Here is a 21,433-nt window from a genome sequence, read left to right as displayed (position 1 = left end):
TTATATCCGTTTAGTGCGATTTTGGGACATTTATTTTTGCAACGATGTGAAAAGTTGGGCACGCTTTTCAGTTCATCCCGAACGTAGTTGACATTTCCACATGGCAAGAGGACAGCTTTCCACCAAAAGACGATTTCTCCCAAGAAAGGATCCTTTGCCCAAGATACTGATGGAAGAACAGCTCAAGGTAGGACATTTTTATTATGATAAATCGTGTTTCTGTCGAAACATTTTAGTGGCTTAGGACGCCATGTTTTTTGACGTAGCTTCGCTTGGCGCAAACTGTATTGAAAAGTAAGGATAAATTAAAAAATGTAATAACGCAATTGTATTAAGAATTAAATTGTCAATCAATCCCTGTCCACCCTATATTTTTTAGTCACGTTTATGAGTATTTATGTATAAGAGTAGATCACTGTCTAAGTGGCGCAAGGACAAATTCTGACCAGCCGAGTTACATTTCACATTGTCTAACCATGATTTTGGTGGCTAAATATAAACATTTTCGATCAAACTGTATATGCATGTTGTAATGTGATGTTACAGGAGTGTCATCGGAAGAATTCTGAGAAGGTTAGTGAAAAAATTAATATCTTTTGGCGATGTTGACTTTTATCGCTCACTTTGGCTAGAATCAATGCTGGGCTGCTAATTGCTATGTGCTAAGCTAATATAACGATTTATTGTGTTTTCGCTGTAAGACACTTAGAAAATCTGAAATATTGTCTGTATTCACAGGATCTGTGTCTTTCGATTCGTGTATGCTGTGTATTTTTACGAAATGTTTGATGATTAGTAGTTAGGTAAACACGTTGCTCATTGTAATTATTCTAGTCCATTTGTGATGGTGGGTGCAATTGTAAACTATGCCATATACCTGAAATATGCACTTTTTTCTAACAAAACCTATCCCATACCATAAATATGTTATCAGACTGTCATCTAATGAGTTTTTTTGTTGGTTAGGGGCTATAAATATCTTAGTTTAGCCGAATTGGTGATGGCTACTGGTGTTGGTGGACAAATAAAAGATGGTGGATTATGCTAATGTGTTTTTAGGTAATAGATGTACATCTTTACATATTGTGTCTTCCCTGTAAAACATTTTAAAAATCGGAAATGTTGACTGGATTCATAAGATCTGTGTCTTTCATTAGCTGTATTGGACTTTAATGTGTGAAAGTTAAATATTTTAAAAAAATATTTTTTTTGAATTTCGCGGCACTGGTTTTTCAGTGGGGGGGGGGGGGGGTGTGCCGCTAGCGCCACGCTGATCCTAGACAGGTTAATTATATCTGTGAGTAAAACAGAACTCATTTGGCACAAACTTCCTGACCAGGAAGTGGAAAATCTGAAATCGATGCTCTCTTCTGGGTCCTGCCTATAAATGGGCATGATACCTAGTAGTATACATGCACGTCATACACCTTCCCCTGGATGTCAAGATGCAGTGAGAGAAGAAATGGAGTGTTTATCTTGGTCTGAGATGGAATACGTCCTCTTGGAATGACGTGTCACCCATTTTCTGTTTTCAGGAAGGCGCGAAGTTGGACCTGGATTTACCTTCTGAATAGCTGTCGTTATAGGCGACTACTATCTCCGGCTTTGATTTTATTTGATACATGTGACAATATCATCGTAAAGTATGTTTTTTCAATATAGTTTTATTCGATTTTTGAAATTTATTCGGGACGTTAGACGTGTTGCGTTGTGTGCCTTTGTTCAGAAAGGAGAGCTTCGCGCCACTTGGCTAGTGCGTTTGCTAATTCAAGAGGGAAAATGGACGTTCTAAATCCAAACAACGATTGTTCTTGACAAAGGACACCTTGTACAACATTCTGATGGAAGATCAGCAAAAGTAGGACCCATTTTATGATGTTATTTCATATATCTGTCGAACTGTGTACTATTAGTTTTGCGCCCAGGTTTTGGGCACTCGGTCGACATAACGTAAGCCTTATGTGGTAATGAAGTTATTTTTAGAATTCTAACACGGCGATTGCATTAAGAACTAGTGTATCTATCATTTCCTATACAACATGTATTTTTTAGTTATGTTTATGAATAGCTATTTGGTCAGAATATGTGTGTCAAAAAAAGTGTCAGAAAAAAATCCAGACGTTGTGGGACAAAATAGCTACGTTAGCACAATGTATAACAACTGATTTCAGCTCTAAATATGCACATTTTCGAACAAAACATAAGTGTATGTATAACCTGATGTTATAGGACTGTCATCTGATGAACCTTATCAAGGTTAGTCAAAAATTATATCTTTTGCTGGTGTGTCACGATCGCTAACTTTTACTGCTGGGAAATGTCTTGTGTTTCTGGCTATTGTGGTAAGCTAATATAACGCCAGCCAGCCAAGAGCAGCCAGAGCCGCCAGCCAGCCATGAGCAGCAAGAGCCGCCAGCCAGCCATGAGCAGCAAGAGCCGCCAGCCAGCCATGAGCAGCAAGAGCCGCCAGCCAGCCATGAGCAGCAAGAGCCGCCAGCCAGCCATGAGCAGCCAGAGCCGCCAGCCAGCCAGGATCCACCAGCCAGTCCGGTGCTGCCCTTCAGTCATGAGCTGCCCTCCAGTCATGAGCTGCCCTCCAGTCATGAGCTGGCCTTCAGGCCGGAGCTGCCCCTCAGCCCGGAGCTGCCCCTCAGCCCGGAGCTGCCCCTCAGCCCGGAGCTGCCAGTAGTCCAGAGTTGCCCCTCTGTCCTAAGCTACCTCTCTGTCCTGAGCTACCTCTATGTCCTGAGTTATCAAGGGGGGACCGGTGTTAAGGTTCCTAGACCAGGGTCGGGGGCGAGGATTGCCACTCGGAGGACGCTAAGGAGGGGGCCAGAGACAGTGGTGGAGTGGTGTCCTCGTCATGCGCCGGAGCCACCACCGTGGACAGATGCCCACCCAGACCCTCTGGGGGGGGGGGGGGTTACTGTCACGTTCCTGACCTTATTTGCCTTTGTTTTACTTTGTTTAGTTGTCAGGACGTGAGCTGGGTGGGTAGTCTATGTTATTTGTTTCTATGTTGGGTTAAATGCGTTGCCTGATATGGTTCTCAATTAGAGGCAGGTGTTTGACGTTTCCTCTGATTGAGAACCATATTAAGGTAGGCTGTTCTCACTGTTTGTTTGTGGGTGATTGTTCCTGTGTCTGTGTCTGTTGCACCACACGGGACTGTTTCGTTTGTTCGTTCGTTTGGCTAGTCTTTCCTGTTCGTGCGTTCTTCGTGTCTTTATGTAAGTTCTCAAGTTCAGGTCTGTCTACGTCGTTTGTTGTTTTGTAGTTTGTGTAAGAGTTTTCATGTTTCGTCTTTCTTTAATAAATTCCATTATGTCTGCATACAACGCTGCGTTTTGGTCCGACCCTTACTCCTCCTCCTCATCCGAGGAGGAGGCATTAGACAGCCGTTAAAGTATTAAGTAAAGGTTACACAAATGCTTTGTTTGAAAATGATGTCTGTGTTGGTGTGCCCCTGGCTATCCATCAATAAAAGATAATACAATTGTGCCGTCTTGTTTGCTAAATATAAGGACGTTGAAATGGTTTACTTTTGATACCTACAGTTGAAGTCAGAAGTTTACATACACTTAGGTTGGAGTCATTAGAACTCGTTTTTCAACCACTAAACACATTTCTTGTTAACAAACTATAGTTCTGGCAAGTCAGATAGGACATCTACTTTGCATGACACAAGTCATTTTTCCAACAATTGTTTACAGACAGATTATTTCACTTTCACTGTATCACAATTCCAGTGGGTCAGAAGTTTACATACACTAAGTTGACTGTGCCTTCAAACAGCTTGGAAAATTCCAGAAAATGATGTCATGGCTTTAGACGCTTCTGATAGGCCAATTGACATAATTTGAGTCAACTGGAGGTGTACCTGTGGATGTATTTCAAGGCCTACCTTCAAACTCAGTGCCTCTTTGCTTGACATCATGGGAAAATCAAAAGAAATCAGCCAAGACCTCAGAACATTTTTTGTAGACCTCCACAAGTCTGGTTCAACATTGGGAGCAATTTCCAAATGCCTGAAGGCACCACGTTCATCTGTACAAACAATAGTATGCAAGTATAAACACCATGGGACCACGCGGCCATCATACCGCTCAGGAGATGCGTTCTGTCTCCTAGAGATGAACCTAGTTTGGTGCGAAAAGTGCAAATCAATCCCAGAACAACAGCAAAGGACCTTGTGAAGATGCTGGAGGAAATGGGTACAAAAGTATCTATATCCACAGTAAAACGAGTCCTATATCGACATAACCTGAAAGGCCGCTCAGCAAGGAAGAAACCACTGCTCCAAAACCACCATAAAAAAGCCAGACTATGGTTTGCAACTGCACATGGGACAAAGATTGTACTTTTTGGAGAAATGTCCTCTGGTCTGATGAAACAAAAATAGAACTGTTTGGCCATAATGACCATCGTTATGTTTCGAGGAAAAAGGGGGATGCTTGCAAGCCGAAGAACACCATCCCAACCGTGAAGCACGGGGTGGCAGCATCATGTTGTGGGGGTGCTTTTCTGCAGGAGGGACTGGTGCACTTCACAGAATAGATGGCATCTTGAAGAAGAAAAATGATGTGGATATATATTGAAGCAACATCTCCAGACATCAGTCAGGAAGTTAAAGCTTGGTTGCAAATGGGTCTTACAAATGGACAATGACCCCAAGCATACTTCCAAAGTTGTGGCAAAATGGCTTAAGGACAATGAAGTCAAGGTATTGGAGTGGCCATCACAAAGCCCTGACCTCAATCCTATTGAACATTTGTGGGCAGAACTGGAAAAGCGTGTGCAAGCAATGAGGCCTACAAACCTGACTCAGTTACATCAGCTCTGTCAGGAAGAATGGGCCAAAATTCACCCAACTTATTGTGGGAAGCAAGTGGAAGGCTACCCGAAACGTTTGACCCAAGTTAAACAATTAAAAGTCAATGCTACCAAATATTAATTGAGTGTATGTAAACTTCTGACCCACTGGGAATGTAATGAAATAAATACATTCTGAAATAAATCATTCTCTCTGCTATTATTCTGACATTTCACATTCTTAAAATAAAGTGGTGATCCTAACTGACCTAAGACAGGGAATTTTTACTAGGATTAAATGTCAGGAATTGTGAAGAACTGAGTTTAAATGTATTTGGCTAAGGTGTAAGCTGCACCTGGCTATTTGTTAATTATTCAATTTTTTTAAATACAATAATGCCATCTGGTTTAATATGGAATTTGAAATTATTTATACTTTTACTCAAGTATGACAATGTAGTACTTTTCTTTCACTTTCACATTTCCTTCACATCAATTTAGACAAGTGTATCTGGGTAAGCGTCATCTTATATTTATAAAATATTTTTATCTGGACATTTTCTGTTTATCTGGATTTTTTCCCCATTGTAGGCTACTACCACTTTTAGTCTTTAGCACATGACCTCATGTGAATCCTTATAGAGATGGGTGGGGCTGGTTTATGAGGGTGTGAACAATGATGAATGGGTGTAGACAAAAGAGAGCTCTAATAGGTACCAAAACATTCAAAGGCCCTTTTCTAAAAAGTGAGTTTACAAGTATCAACTTTCTAAGTAGAATTAATTTCCCATTGTTCCTCAAGAATGTTGTGTTGATATATAATTTTGTAGCTCCGAGTCTCTACTTTTATCCAATGTAAAAAAACTGAAATTCTAAATTTGCTACGTAAGACCGAATCCAGGTGGTGAGTCACATATATTACAAACAAAACTATACATTGTAATGCATAGACATTTCTGCTGATGCCAGTGAAAGCGACACAAGATGAGTTATATAATTCTGACTTGCTGCTTAGAGACAAACTGCAGTGCTGTACCATGATGAGAGAAAATGTATCAGAGAGAATGTGAGATAGATAGAGATAGTACAGAGCAGAGAGAACGACTGTGGAGAGTGGACCGAGACGAGGGATAAAAAAAATAATTTGCCACACTGACATATTAAACAGCCTCTCTCGGAGGTTAATAGAAAATTTTAAACATTTCAGTCTGGCAGAAATCTAGCACTGCCTCCGTGGCCCGTCACCACCTGCCATAAACAAACAGAAAAACAAGCTCCGCAGCCCCTTTATATGACAGACCCGCTTAGCTCAGTCCAGGCCTGAGAGCACCAGCAGCACCAATGAAAACACAGAGATGGGCGATGACTCGGTAATGGCTGGTGTCAAGTACTGGGGATTAAAGGAAAGGTTCACTTCTGAACAATGAGAACTACCTCTGACTCTCAGGTCAATGGTGATACTGGTAAATCGTGAATGTGCCAGGCTTTCTGTCCATGTCCTCTATCCTTCATCAGAGAGTGCTGTGCTCATCAAACGGATGTTGAGGTGGTGGCACAAAAACATGGGAATGGCTAAATGGACTGGGGATGAGAATGATACAGCATGTATCTGGCCAGACAAGAAAGGCTTGTCTCTTGCCCTTGTGGAGCGTTAACCGGGGCTGTTGCTGCTCCATCCTGCATGGGCCCTAGATTAGTGTCCCCAGAGTGGTGATCCACTCCCCAGAAAGAGGGCTATGGCTGGGAGGTGTGGTTGGAGCAGCTGCTCCAGGGAGGCCCCTATCCACCCTATTAGAGAGCAGACTCTCCCAGTCAGGGCAAGCAGAGCTGGGTGGCCTGGCATGGAGCCCAGAGCAGCCAGGCTTGTGTTTGAATAGGACGACTACCTCTGACTCTCAGGTCAAAATGCTGGGTAACCTTTCTGCCCACAGTTAAAAAATGCAGCAGCAGCAAGTAGAGGTGGTTGGTGAGAAGACAAGGTTCCTGTAACCATGCGTGGCTCGTCTGTCTCTGACATGCACCAATGCTTTAAGGTTAGACTCCAGGCACACAGTCTGAATTGGTATGCCCCACTTATCTCTCTTCCTGCTCTTAATGAGGAAGGTTTAACAGTATGACAGTGAGTTTTACAGGTAGACCCGGAATAAGGATAGTGTTGCTAATTACCATTACTGCTGACACATGATGTTAGCGGAGTTTGCCTTATGAGTCCACTCCAGAACAGTACAATGTGATGAATTTAACCGGGGCAACCCAGATAGGACTACTGCCAATAGATCTGTCTCTGTTTCCCCATTAAGTTTGTCATTCTGTGCTGCATTGGCAAGGAGTGCACAGTACACCTTAATCTATCTTAGTCTAGACCAGAGTTTCACTTGCATTAGAACATCCCCATTTAACACAACGAGGAGTTCTAAATGCTGGCAGACAAGCACTAGGTCTCAGAGGTAGAGTGGGAGTCTGAGGAGACATGGCCTAATGTTTGAATCTGTTTGGTCTGGCATCAAGCCTGCTCTGTCACTGGACTCTGACTCCAGCTAGCTACTTCCTTTGCTGTCCTTATAAGACACAGAATTGCAATTTCTAAACACTCGTAAAAAGACAGCCTGAAGGAGAGCAGAGACCTCACCAACTCTGTCATTTAAACACAACCAGTTCCAGTCTCTCAACTGACACTTATTGTTTCCTCCCCAAGAGTTAATTGTGAATCTGCCCTGCAGGCCTGTGTATGTGAGTGTGTGACCATTCTCCCATGTCTGTGTGTGTGTGTCCCTTCAACACCCACCTCCTCTCCACATTCATTTTCACAGTAACTCAAGACTTTGAATATTTAATCCAAACCCATCCTTGACATGTCATCCAGTACTGTGGGGCTTCGGAGCAATTAAATGCAACATAAATCTGACAAGCAGACACCTGCTCTTCTGCATCCATGGATCTCATGGCCTGTCCTCAATCACTCTCCATACAATCCATGTCCTTGAGGCCGTCTAAGGAACATGAGACAGCAACATCTTACTAGGGGTTATCCGGGAGACAGTGGACTGTGGACTGTTTCATAGGCTGTAGAACTAATGTAGCTTCGGCAAAAATGTAGATAGATATTTGATCTTACATGTTTGAAGCTTTTAAAGGGGCTGTAGTTTCTTCCCTTCAAGGATGATGGTAAAATCTAAGTTTTATGCAGGCATTTAGCTGGATCACTTTCACCATGATATCACATCCCACTTGGATCTATTTGGATAAAGGTTAGGACCCTTAATATAGCCACTCAGCGTCTAGAACATATGCAGTCGGACACACCAGACATCCAAATTGCTTTGAGTATTTGCATTTATTTTATTATACCTTTATTTAACTAGGCAAGTCAGTTAAGAACAAATTCTTATTTTCAATGATGGCCTAGGAACAGTGTGTTAACTGCCTTTATATGAGTATCTGACTCATCGCTGAGGATTATCGAGCAAAAAGCAGCCTCAAACGACATGGCTCAAAGGGTTCGAGCTCCAGACTAACACTCCAGATATTCAGAGAAACACAGTGGAAATGTATGTCAAACTCTACAGTCTAGTGCTAAGTACTGTATGACATGGCATTGAGGTGAATGGTACACATGCGTAATCTAATGTAGTGTATGGCCCTGGTGTCACCACTCTCCTTTGCTGACATCACCCCTATCCTGTGCTGATGTCACCTCTCTACTGTGCAGGAAGTGACAGTGTCATTGGTTCCAGACGGGCACCTTGAGGCGGTTGCACTTGAATACTAAACATGCCCTCAACTGAACTCTCTCAAGTAGAGAAGAAAATAACAGTGGGGTACTCGGAAACTAACAACATACAGGGATGGAAGGAAGGGAGAAAGAGAAGGCGAGAGGGGGGGGGGGGGGAGAGGAGAGGAGGAAAGAGACCGATAGCATGGAGTTAGCTACGTGGACTAACACCGTAGCAGATCGACCACTGTGAGGGAAAATTAACGCCACAGCTTGTAATTACTGGCCTGTCATTATAGCCCCCCATGGAGAAAACCCCTATTATTCCAGCAAACCTCTAAGCAAATACAATAATCAATTCTCCTAGAGCACAGTCATAAAAGCGAATCCAAAGTAAAACGCAGGTAAGGAGGAGGACTTACAATGGTGAAGTTCATGACCTTTAGTATCCAGATGGTTAAAGCAAGGTTGACCAGGATCAGGATCATTAACAGGAGCACGAAGAAGTAAAGGCAACGTTTCCGCCAGCCATAAATCCCCACTTTGTACACATGTGGTTTCTCTGAGCTCTGGACATTGTTCCTATGAGTGCACTGTTCTTGGGTCATCTGCAAGAGAAGAAGAAGAGGATAAGTGACTTCCTGAAAGTAAAGAAAATGTATTCTGAAACTATCACACTCCCAAAAGCGTACATTCTGGCCCTACTGTTGAAGCCATAGTCAGCCATTGAGTTTGAGCACAATAAAATACAGTTTAGTTAGTTTGATTCCTAACTCATTGTCCCAAAAGCTTTCTATATCTCCATTACTCTCTCTCTGCACCATTGATGTGCTGATAATGTCCATTAATAATGATGATTCTAATTGTCTGCCTGTAAAGTGGGAGAAGACATTGTTCACTTCAAGCACCATAATTATAGCCTTATAACTCTGTACAAAATACAATTTATTGTCTACAGTGCTAGGAGAGGCTGGCTTCACCGCCAAAGCCAATCACATTTGACAACCACACACATTCACCGCTAACTGAAATAAATGACACGAGACAGCCCCTGTGAAAACTCTAAAGCCAATCAGCAAAACATTTGATTTTACTGTTGCATTTCAAACAGGACCAAATACTGAATTACATTCGATTAACTTTTGTTTATCACTTAATGTACATCTCCAGATTGGCATCAATCTTACATTTTCCAAAGTAAACTTTGAGTTTAGAGCAGAACTGTACATACACAGACTAAGAGCTTGATTAATTGAATATGGGGTGTTAGTACTGGCTCGAACCAAGGCTTGCAGACACTGTAGATCTCTAGATCTAGGGCTGGGGACCCCCAGTGCACTACACAAGAGCAACACACAATCTACAATAGGAGGTAGAGGGTTCCTTTCAGTGACTCTCACCGGGTGGGCTGGTGATATAACAAAAATGAATGTGGATACAGTTGTAAGCATCCCCAGGTGGTGTGTACACAATATACAGTACAGAAACAAACAGACAGCGAGAGACAGGATCTACACGCAGCAGTACTGTATTTCTGTAAAACATCACTGTTGGAGTATTAACCATAACCCTGTTGGAGGCCATCGGTAAATCAGAACTTTGTGTGACCCCCTGGAGTGTCATCTTAATGTACATCAGCCACATAAACCTCATGTCGTATTACACACTGAGTTAGAGAGTCAACTCATACACAGAGTCAACAGCGTCATCTCTCACCACACATTCCAGATGGGGAAGAACACCCACATACAGTATGATTGGAAAAATGTAGTCAGCTTACAGTTTAAATCATGGTATTTTACACCCATAAAGGGACTGGTTCACAGAAGGAAAAACTGATACTCCAGGAAAAATACATGGACATTTGGAGGCCCACCAGAGCACTACCCCATGAGAGCTTCCTCTGACTATTTAGCTACTGTCCAACAGGGGGACTCTGTTCTGTTATTAGGAACCTAAAGAAAGCACAGTGGCACAAAACAAAGTCTGTTTCCGATTAGAGGTAATCCAAGCATTGCTGAATGTTGTTGGTTCTTCTCTCTTGCCAAATCACTGGGCATCTCTCCATTACGCTGTTTTATAAACAACATGTGGATCGGGTAACAGAATCTGTCAACTTCTTCCCCAGTTTTCCATTCTGTCCAAATTTAAGGGGGAGTGTATTGTATATGCACAATTATGGGAAGAAAATATTGTGCCATATGCCCCTTTTAACTAATTAACATTCACAAGCAGTCCTAATGTTCATTTTCACCTCACAACATTTCTAACATCTATCTTCGCCATATTCTTTCCTTTGCCTTATTGTCTTATTCCATGGAAACACTGTTCCACTTTACATAAAGTAGCTAAGTATGGCTAATTTATACCGATTTTTAAGGTTATAGAATCACAGTCAACAACTTGAGTGTTGAGTCTGCTCCAAATCTAACAAAGTGTTCTCTCAATAAGTCATAAGTAACTGAGTTCCAGCTACACAATCAACAGAATTAATTAACTAATGCTGGTCTGAAGGCGTGAATGAAGCCCATCATTAACCATTGCTGTCTGCAGGGCACAATGAATACTTTAAGAGCTCAACATGCTCTGTGTTCTTCGTCTCTTACACATACATTAGGAGAGCCAGCTTTTCAAAATGGCCACTCCTTGCTTATCAAACAGCTTACAAACCTGATTAAGGAAACTTGGCAAGGTGTGTAAGTGTGTCCCTCCCTGGCTTATTTTTGGCTTAGAATGCCCTCCAACATAATTAGATAAGATACCTCTGAACATCATTGTCTAATGGTGTTCTGATGATATCAGGGCCCATGTACTGAAGTTAATCGTTCTGAAGATCAAACCTAAAAAATGATGTATTCATGTTCAAGAACAGAGGGTGACATACCAGTGGATTCAAAGACTCAAGTTCAACTTGATTTAAGAAGGAAGAACAACCTGGTCTCAGAGAATTTCGTATCATTCTGTACGACATCTATGATATGTTACATTTGGTATGGTTAGATAACACAAATGTCTTAAGGCAAAAAAAGAAAGGAGGGTGGTAGGGCAGGCGGCTGGGCCTAATAACGCGAACATCTAGCAACCCAAAGGTTAAAAGTCTGAATCTCATCACGGACAACTTTAGCATTTTAGCTAATTAGCAACTTTTCAACTACTTATTACTTTTTAGCTACTTTGCTCTGACTTTAAGCTAACTCCTAAACTTAACCCTATCCTTAACCCCTAGCCTAGCTAACGTTAGCGAGCTAGCTAACATTAGCCACCTAACTAGAATTCGTAACTTATCATACGTTTAACAAAATCGTAACATATTATACTTTTGGCAAATTTGTAACATAATGTATGTTTTGCAAATTTGTGACATATAATACGAATTGTAATTCGTAACATATCATACTAAATGGGCATCTCGGATTTACTTACAGAATCATACAACATGCTCTGAGACCAGTTTGGGAAGAAACATCAGTACTGTTGCAGTACAGACCAAATTTACTTCTCTTCATGTATTGATTTTTAGGTCACCAAAGTTAAAAAGCCCTACAATTGCCATAATATTATTTGATTTAGTGTAGGTCTCGCTGCATATCTGAGCGACCACAAGCAGGGCAGAGTAGATCTCAGCCAAACTATTTCAATCTGCTTTAAATTGACACTACTTAAAAAAATGTTTGGGGGGAATTACACTGGCTAGGGGTTGAGAGGAGCAGCGCCCCACTGTGATTAAGACATGGGCAAAGAGAGAGAGAGAGAGAGAGAGAGAGAGAGAGAGAGAGAGAGAGAGAAAAGGAGCAGAGAGAGAAAGATGGAGCAGAGAAACCTTCCCACAGATCAGCCTATAATGTGGTGACAGGTCAGAGGGAGACAATCGCACAACACCCCTTGCCTCCTATCGCCTCCCTCCCTTGAGAAAAGACAGTGATGGCAAATTGCATTTCTCTGCGCTGGAATCTTTTCTCTCACTTGCTCTCTATACTGTGAGAGGTTAAAACCTTAATCCTTAGATTGTCATAAGCGCTGTGGCAGTTTTTTTTAATAACAGGTCACAGCAACTGTGGTGTGAACAGTGTACAACAATTGCATCCAAGAAGAGTCTCTGGAGCAGGGCTATGATGTGGAAAGCTGTATTGAAATGAGTCTGTTGCTCATTAATATTGTGACATTCACACATGTTGCAGGAGTCGGTATACAGACATTTCAGCTTATAATCAAAATTGTACACAGTACACGCAATGCAAAAACAGTACATGAAATGAAAATGTTATGAAAAATATAGAAAAATGACCATCAGCTATCTATAAATAGCTATAGACACCCACTGTTGTTTCATGCCCATCTCTTACATTACATGGTTAGCATGGAGCCAGAGAATATGAAACACCAGGAGCTGAAAGCTTTCTTTAACCAGATGGCATACTAGTTCTCTCACCACTAAAATCACAAAATATTAATCAAAGAGCCAAGTATTGCTCCCTTTTCCCTGTGTGCATTTACATAGTGCTTACAGTAGAATTAGAAAAAACACAATCCCAATGCTTTTCAGGAGCACCCTGATAAAAACGTAAAAAATTTCCCAAGTAACCCACATTAAAAAATAATACAGTTTACTATAGAATATTATAGTACTTACTATAGCATTTTGTAGTAAACTTAGTACACTGTAGAATACTATATTCCACACTGTAGTATCTCTTGATTATGTGTAGTACTTACTATACAATTTTGTATTATACTGGAGGATACTATACTACCCACTGTATCCCTTGATAATGTATTGCTTACTTTAGAACTGTTTAGTATACTGGAGAATACTACACCACACACTGTAGTATCCCTTGATCATGTGCAATATAGCATTTTATAGTATACTGTAGCCAGGTCATTCAAGATTGAATTTGAAATTGGACATCTATCCATGTCCTGAGGATGTCTGGAACTGCCTTCAAAACCGGCCACTAGGGGCAACAGTGAGCGCTATTACTCAATTATTACATTCCAAGATGGCATAGCAGTCAGACGTCCTTTTGTCCTCGTCTTGTCGTGTTTCTTCGCATATCTTTTATATATTTTCTTTTCCAAAAACTCAACTTCAAAACGCTTTCCTGCAACCCGCCTTACCAATTACAAAACAAAAATATTATTTACCTCAAATCTGAAAATCCACAATAGAAGCTAGCCAGAAGCTAACCAGAAGCTAGCCAGAAGCTAACCTGAAGCTACCCAGAAGCTACCCAGAACGTTAGTATTTCAGCTAACCATGGTTTGTGGTCATCAGCTATTCCTTTAGCTCGATAATCTTTCGCCACTTTTGTAGAACGTGACTCAGACCAGAACATACCGGACCTATTTTTCTCCATATCCCCGGATTTCAACCGCAAGCTCTGGACAATTACACCTTGATTTCGCAGCTAGCTAGCTGCTACCTATGTAACTATTGGCTTACGTCGATCCCAGAGCAAACATCAATTATTCCGGAGCTAGCCAGCTGAAGAGTTCCATTCAGCCACTCTTGGACTACAACCACCTATCCGGACCCGTTTTACTGCCAATGCGGAGCCCCACCGGGCCTTCACGACTGACTACCGACGTTATCTGCCCGAGGGAGTTATCCAACTGGCACCTCCGTCGCGACGTTACCTGAACGCTCATCTGGGGCCCGCTAATCGTTAGCTGTCTTATCGGCTGCTATCTGAATAAGTCTATCGGACAATTTTTCTTGGGTCACTATAACTCTATCTATTTTGCCAATTGGATTGATCCCCCGACCACACGGAACCCCACTAATCTACCGACGGAAACGCACGAGGTGTCTAAAAACAGACCTCCATCCTATGCTAGCTTGCTACCGATAGCCCAGCTAGCTGTCTGAATCGCCGGGACCCCAACCAACCTCTACTCACTGGATCCTTATGATCACTCGTCTAAGCATGCCTCTCCTTAATGTCAATATGCCTTGTCCATTGCTGTTCTGGTTAGTGTTTATTGGCTTATTTTTTATTCTATTACTGTAGAACCTCTAGTCCTGCTCACTATACCTTATCCAACCTTTCAGTTCCACCACCCACATATGCGATCACATCACCTGGTTTCAATTATGTTTCTAGAGACAATATCTCTCTCATCATCACTCAATACCTAGGTTTACCTCCACTGTATTCACACCCTATCATACCTTTGTCTGTACATTATTCCTTGAAGCTATTTTATCGCCCCCAGAAACGTCCTTTTACTCTCTGTTCTAGACATTCTAGACGACCAATTTTCATAGCTTTTAGCCGTACCCTTATCCTACTCCTCCTCTGTTCCTCTGGTGATGTAAAGGTGAATCCAGGCCCTGCAGTGCCTAGCTCCACCCCTATTCCCCAGGCGCTCTCTTTTGATGACTTCTGTAACCGTAATAGCCTTGGTTTCATGCATGTTAACATTAGAAGCCTCCTCCCTAAGTTTGTTTTATTCACTGTTTTAGCACACCCGGATGTTTTAGCCGGGTGTCTGAATCCTGGCTTAGGAAGACCACCAAAAATGTTCATCCCTAACTACAACGTTTTCAGACAAGATAGAACGGCCAAAGGGGGCGGTGTTGCAATCTACTGCAAAGATAGCCTGCAGAGTTCTGTACCCAAGCAATTTGAACTTCTACTTTTAAAAATCCACCTCTCTAAAAACAAGTCTCTCACCGTTGCCGCCTGCTATAGACCACCCTCTGCCCCCAGCTGTGCTCTGGACACCATATGTGAACTGATTGCCCCCCATCTATCTTCAGAGCTCGTGCTGCTAGGCGACCTAAACTGGAACATGCTTAACACCCCAGCCATCCTACAATCTAAGCTTGATGCCCTCAATCTCACACAAATTATCAATGAACCTACCAGGTACCACCCCAAAGCCGTAAACACGGGCACCCTCATAGATATCATCCTAACCAACCTGCCCTGTAAATACACCTCTGCTGTTTTCAACCAAGATCTCAGCGATCACTGCCTCATTGCCTGCATCCGTAATGGGTCAGCGGTCAAACGACCTCCACTCATCACTGTCAAACGCTCCCTGAAACACTTCAGCGAGCAGGCCTTTCTAATCGACCTGGCCGGGGTATCCTGGAAGGATATTGATCTCATCCCGTCAGTAGAGGATGCCTGGTTATTTTTTTAAATGCCTTCCTCACCATCTTAAATAAGCATGCCCCATTCAAGAAATTTAGAACCAGGAACAGATATAGCCCTTGGTTCTCTCCAGACCTGACAGCCCTTAACCAACACAAAAACATCCTTTGGCGTTCTGCATTAGCATCGAACAGCCCCTGTGATATGTAACTTTTCAGGGAAGCTAGAAACCAATATACACAGGCAGTTAGAAAAGCCAAGGCTAGCTTTTTCAAGCAGAAATTTGCCTCCTGCAACAAACTCAAAAAAGTTCTGGGACACTGTATAGTCCGTGGAAAATAAGAACATCTCCTCCCAGCTGCCCAATGCACTGAAGATAGGAAACACTGTCACCACCGACAAATCCACTATAATTGAGAATTTCAATAAGCATTTTTCTACGGCTGGCCATGCTTTCCACCTGGCTACCCCTACCCCGGTCAACAGCACTGCACCCCTCACAGCTACTCGCCCAAACCTTCCCCATTTCTCCTTCTCCCAAATCCAGTCAGCTGATGTTCTGAAAGAGCTGCAAAATCTGGACCCCTACAAATCAGATGGGCTAGATAATCTGGACCCTTTCTTTCTAAAATTATCTGCTGAAATGTTTTGCCACCCCTATTACTAGTCTATTCAAACTCTTTCGTGTCGTCTGAGATTCCCAAAGATTGGAAAGCAGCTGCGGTCATCCCTCTCTTCAAAGGGGGGGACACTCTTGACCCAAACTGCTACAGACCTATATCTATCCTACCCTGCCTTTCTAAGGTCTTCGAAAGCCAAGTCAACAAACAGATTACCGACCATTTCGAATCCCACCATACCTTCTCCGCTATGCAATCTGGTTTCAGAGCTGGTCATGGGTGCACCTCAGCCACGCTCAAGGTCCTAAACGATATCTTAACCGCCATTGATAAGAAACAATACTGTGCAGCCGTATTCATTGACCTGGCCAAGGCTTTCGACTCTGTCAATCACCACATCCTCATTGGCAGACTCGACTGCCTTGGTTTCTCAAATGATTGCCTCGCCTGGTTCACCAACTACTTCTCTGATAGAGTTCAGTGTGTCAAATCGGAGGGTCTGTTGTCCGGGCCTCTGGCAGTCTCTATGGGGGTGCCACAGGGTCAATTCTTGGACCGACTCTCTTCTCTGTATACATCAATGATGTCGCTCTTGCTGCTGGTGAGTCTCTGATCCACCTCTACGCAGACAACACCATTCTGTATACTTCTGGCCCTTCTTTGGACACTGTGTTAACTACCCTCCAGGCGAGCTTCAATGCCATACAACTCTCCTTCCGTGGCCTCCAATTGCTCTTAAATACAAGTAAAACTAAATGCATGCTCTTCAACCGATCGCTGCCTGCACCTGCCCGCCTGTCCAACATCACTACTCTGGACGGCTCTGACTTAGAAAATGTGGACAACTACAAATACCTAGGTAATTGTAAATGAGAACGTGTTCTCAACTTGCCTACCTGGTTAAATAAAGGTGAAAAAAAAAAAAAATTACCATCAAGTATGCTTGGGTTTTGCTAGGGCATTGTGGATGGGGATGGTGAATCAGAAGGTTGCGTGTTCGATCCCAGTTGTGGACACTGTTTTTTTTTAATTTTTGGTTTAAACCCTATCCCAAACTTTAACCCTTACCTTAACCATTTCCACCCAGGTCGGCTGTAATATTTAAAGAATATACAGATTATGGTACAGTCTGCACGCAGGCCATGCTTTGTATACATAACAGGCTGTTATTACACTTCGCAAAATTGCACAATGCGATATATTATTGCAGGCCAAATGTCTTGTGGGACATGAAACCCTTATTTGAGAATGGTTGTCCTGTATGGCTCAGTTGGTAGAGGATGTCGCTTACACCGCCAGGGTTGTGGGTTTGATTTCTGGGGCCTAGCCATACGTAAAATGTATACATGCATGAATGTAAGTCGCTTTGAATAAAAGTGTCTGCATTATTTTTTTTTTTACTTAACTAGGCAAGTCAGTTAAGAACAAATTCTTATTTTCAATGACAGCCTAGGAACAGTGGGTTAACTGCTTCGTTCAGGGTCAGAATGACAGATTTTTACCTTGTCAGCTCTGGGTTTTGATCTTGCAACCTTTCGGTTACACAACCAACGCTCTAACCACTAGGCTACCTGCCGCCCCAATGGCATATATTATTGTTCCCTCTACCTTATCCTTTACGTATAGCTCTTTAGTAGGCACAGTACCTTCCCGCACTGGAGAAAGTTTCTATACATTGATACCATTACCATTCTGCTCAATAACAGGACTTTGCAGACTAAAGTAGACAAAGAGAGAGAGACCAGAGTTGACCCTGTTTGCCGTGTACTCAGGAAGGAACTGTCAGGAAGGAGAAGGACTGAGAGGGGCCATAGACAACACATGCAACTCTACTTAGTATCCATACACTTACAGAGAGAAACACCTCTGAAAGCTTTGGTGTTATATGAAGAAAAGAACAGCACTCTACCTCAAGTGATCTGAATGAGACTCAATAGTATTTTCCATTGCTTTAAAAACAGCACAGCAGTCAGGTAAACTGTGTATTGATTGTTTAAAAAGACAAAACATAACCTGTGCAGGGAGATGACGCCTATTTAAAAGGCATCAGGTGACTAGTTGTAGTTAGGGAATAAATATTAAAGGAAATGATCAATATGACTCAATTAATGCCTTCATTGTAAAAATTTTATGAGCCCATTCCAAGAGGGGTGAGTGACTCTTCAGGACCATTGGATTTGACTGCTGCTCCCCAATTATATTTTATAGTGAGTTGGTGCACCCTAATGAAGGCCTAATGATCTGGAGAGTGACAAGAAACAGCCGATGGAGGAGCTGCTTGCACAATGTCAAGCCAGGATATATGTTACTCATCAAACTGCCAGAACTAAACAAAAACAAAAAGAACTCTCAATATGCCCATTTTTAAACGTCTCCCAAGAATAGAATATCAAGAATATCAACAACACTAATATAGAGAGATGTTGAAAGCAGTTTTCACAGGAACTACTTTTGCAGCATCTTGCCAAACTCGACTGGGAAGCACTGGACATCATGTGGCAACTATTCAAAAGTATAATCCACACATTATCTCTGCCTCTCTCTTACACTCTTCCCCTCACTCTCTTTCACTTTTCCTCTCTCTCCTCTCCCTCTTCCTCACTCTCTCTATCTCTGTCTCTTTCTACTCCCCCTCTCTTGCTCTACTCTCTCTGATTTCCAGTGGGCAGAGAAAACATCAGTACACAGTCTAGCTAAATGTTAAACAGATGAGAAGGAGCTCTCATTTTGAAGTGTGTCTGTGCTACATACTGAGCCTTGGCACAGATCCTTCTGAGAAAGACTCAGACATCTTCAACAAGCTCTGTCTCTGGGGCAGACTGGAAAGGAGCTGTTGATTCTCACAGGATTTACATACACGTGATACAGAGGAAAGGACACCTATTTGGCTTGTTTGCACACTACAAATACAGGAATGCACAGTACAATACACAATAGAGTTTGCAATGCCCAGCTGATATTGCATACCAAGGCAATACTGTGCTTGCAATACAGTGCTGTACACATGAGATCTGTGGGTGATTTTATTCAGTAACTTTATACAGAATGAATAACACAACATTTGTCCCCATCTCTGTCATCTCAGATCACTGCTTGCCTGGCTGTGTTTATCCCTCTGAGGAAATAGCTAAATATCACACCTCCTCTACTCCTGACACCCGCCCCTCTGCCTTTGACTCACGTGGTCACAGCAAATATCAACAACGCGAATAAACACTCAACACCTGCTTGGATCCTCGTTGCTATATAAGGGTTTAGGACTGCCCCAATGGACACACAGCATTTGTTGTTCACAACACTATTTTGGGAAGTCTCTGCCAAAGACCGCCAATCCCCCCCTGAACCCTGCCCACACACATAGACATACCAGTAGCCACAACCCCCTCCTACACTGCTGAAACTACAGCCAGTAGTAAAGTAGTAAAGTATGTAACTCTTCTCAGTGGACCCCCACAACCATAAGCCTGCTGCCTGAACTGCCTCCACAGTAAGTTACTTATTTATAGGAACATGTATCCCATAGGGGCAAAGTAATTGAAACAAAATGTGTTGCCGACAGGACTGATATGGTGAAGTTGGCCAGTCAGTCCCAGCGTACGATCGCTAGCGGCTGTGAGGAGAGAGTTACAGAGCAACACCCTTGAAAATCTTTTTGCGATTAATTTTTCTGAAAAAGTTTGGGCATTCCGCCTCCGTAACTTCTCCTGGAAACACATACATTCCCCGCCTCAGTCCAGAGGTCTCTGTGAACAATGGTTATAAAATAGACTTTCGTGAGTGCTGGGAAAAACATGAAGCAAAAACAAACAGTTACTGAGACAAACTAAAATGACTCTTTTCAAAAGAGAAAGGCAAACTTAATTTAGTTTCTTCCAAACAATAAGGCAATAGTGTTCTAAATAAAGAGCAGTCTTCTTCACGCCTACTCCCCATTCCATCACTCAACATTATGAGTAGCAAACTTAAAAGTCCCTGTAAAACAAAAGACAGGAACTGAGCGGAAAAAAACTTACCTCTCCCCCTGTCTTGCTCTCCTTCTCCTATCCCTCTGTCTCTCACTCAGGGCTCTCAGTGATCTCTCACTAAATCAGGGTGTGTCAGGCAGATAAAAGGAGATTGAGCTCCTCTTAAAATGCTGCATGACAGACTCCAGGCAGCCCCCTTGTCAGCTTTTCCAATAACATGTCCCTGCCCAAGTCGTGAGGTATTTCCTGGACACTACGCACACTCCGTTATCCAAGAGGTCTCGTTGGAGGCTACTCTACTCCACTCTGCTCTGCTACTCGCGGGGACTGGAGATTTTACACCACTCTGCTAAGGCTGCTAGGGCTGAGTTACAGCCTTATGGTCGCCAGACAGATTTAGAAGCCCAGACACATGTGGGAAGTTAAAGAGGCAAGGCTGCCTGGATTGTGACAAGCCTTTCTGACAGTGTGTGTGAGTGTGTATGAGTGTGTGTGAAAGAGGGACTGGAAGAATAGAAAAAATACATTCCCCTCCTCCACTTAATATGCTGTGGCCTGCCAGTCTGTCCAGCAAGGGAGGAAATAACCACAAAGCTTTTCCTACACAGTACTTTCTTTTTTTCTCCTACCAGCCATACCCACAGTGTGGTCAGAGCAGATGAATAATAGTAATCATTGTTTAACAGGCACAGCCCGTTCAGCATTTTAAGTGGTCAGTGAAGACAGCCCACGGACACCAGGGAAGGCATGGTGTTGTTGTTGGTGATACGGAGCTTCAGTCGCTTTGGTTGATTATTTTTTTTTTCAATAAAGGGAAATACCTAACAGGCCTGCAGTAAGAGAGACAACACTCCTCAGCTTTTCGACTTGCTTATGAGGATGTAGCCTGCTGTTTGAATACATCTGGGGAGATCTATTTTCCTGTTTTAACAAAAGATTTAAAGATTCCAAGAGGAAGCTGTGAAGACGGGGGTGTTCGATAGAATTAGTGCCTTTTGCGGCCATTTTATATTTTAAGTAGAAATTGTGAAACAATTTTATAAGCCTGCCATAGTAAATGAAGTGCCCTTTAATATAGACCACATGGATAATATAAATCTAATTTTTTATATGAATATAGGCTTGATAAAGTTCTGAAGTTGAGCATTTTGCCATATCCCTCCATCAACCCTGTGTCACTTATAGGAAGATTTTAACCCACTTAATTCCAAAATGTCTCCA

At 42.5% G+C, this 21,433-nt stretch overlaps 1 protein-coding gene across 2 annotated transcripts in view; it reads right to left on the bottom strand.

Moving 5' to 3' along the window:
* LOC129818137 (delta-sarcoglycan-like) overlaps nt 1-21,433 on the bottom strand; it is a 317,531-nt gene that overhangs the window by 91,749 nt on the left and 204,349 nt on the right. The window contains exons 1-2 of one of the 2 annotated variants that reach the window (XM_055873777.1): nt 20,261-20,704; nt 8,947-9,132 (exon numbers count right to left, since the gene is read on the bottom strand). In XM_055873777.1, the coding sequence (XP_055729752.1) occupies nt 8,947-9,132 (186 nt within the window). In that variant the 5' untranslated portion in view covers nt 20,261-20,704. Of the gene's footprint in view, nt 1-8,946; nt 9,133-20,260; nt 20,705-21,433 lie in introns of those variants that run through there. The other variant, XM_055873769.1, reaches the window with a different exon arrangement.

The sequence above is a fragment of the Salvelinus fontinalis genome, chromosome 2, assembly GCF_029448725.1.
Source record: "Salvelinus fontinalis isolate EN_2023a chromosome 2, ASM2944872v1, whole genome shotgun sequence".
Lineage (NCBI taxonomy): Eukaryota > Metazoa > Chordata > Actinopteri > Salmoniformes > Salmonidae > Salvelinus > Salvelinus fontinalis.
The sequence above is the reverse complement of the archived record's forward strand: the minus strand, read 5'-3'. Positions and strand labels throughout refer to the sequence as shown.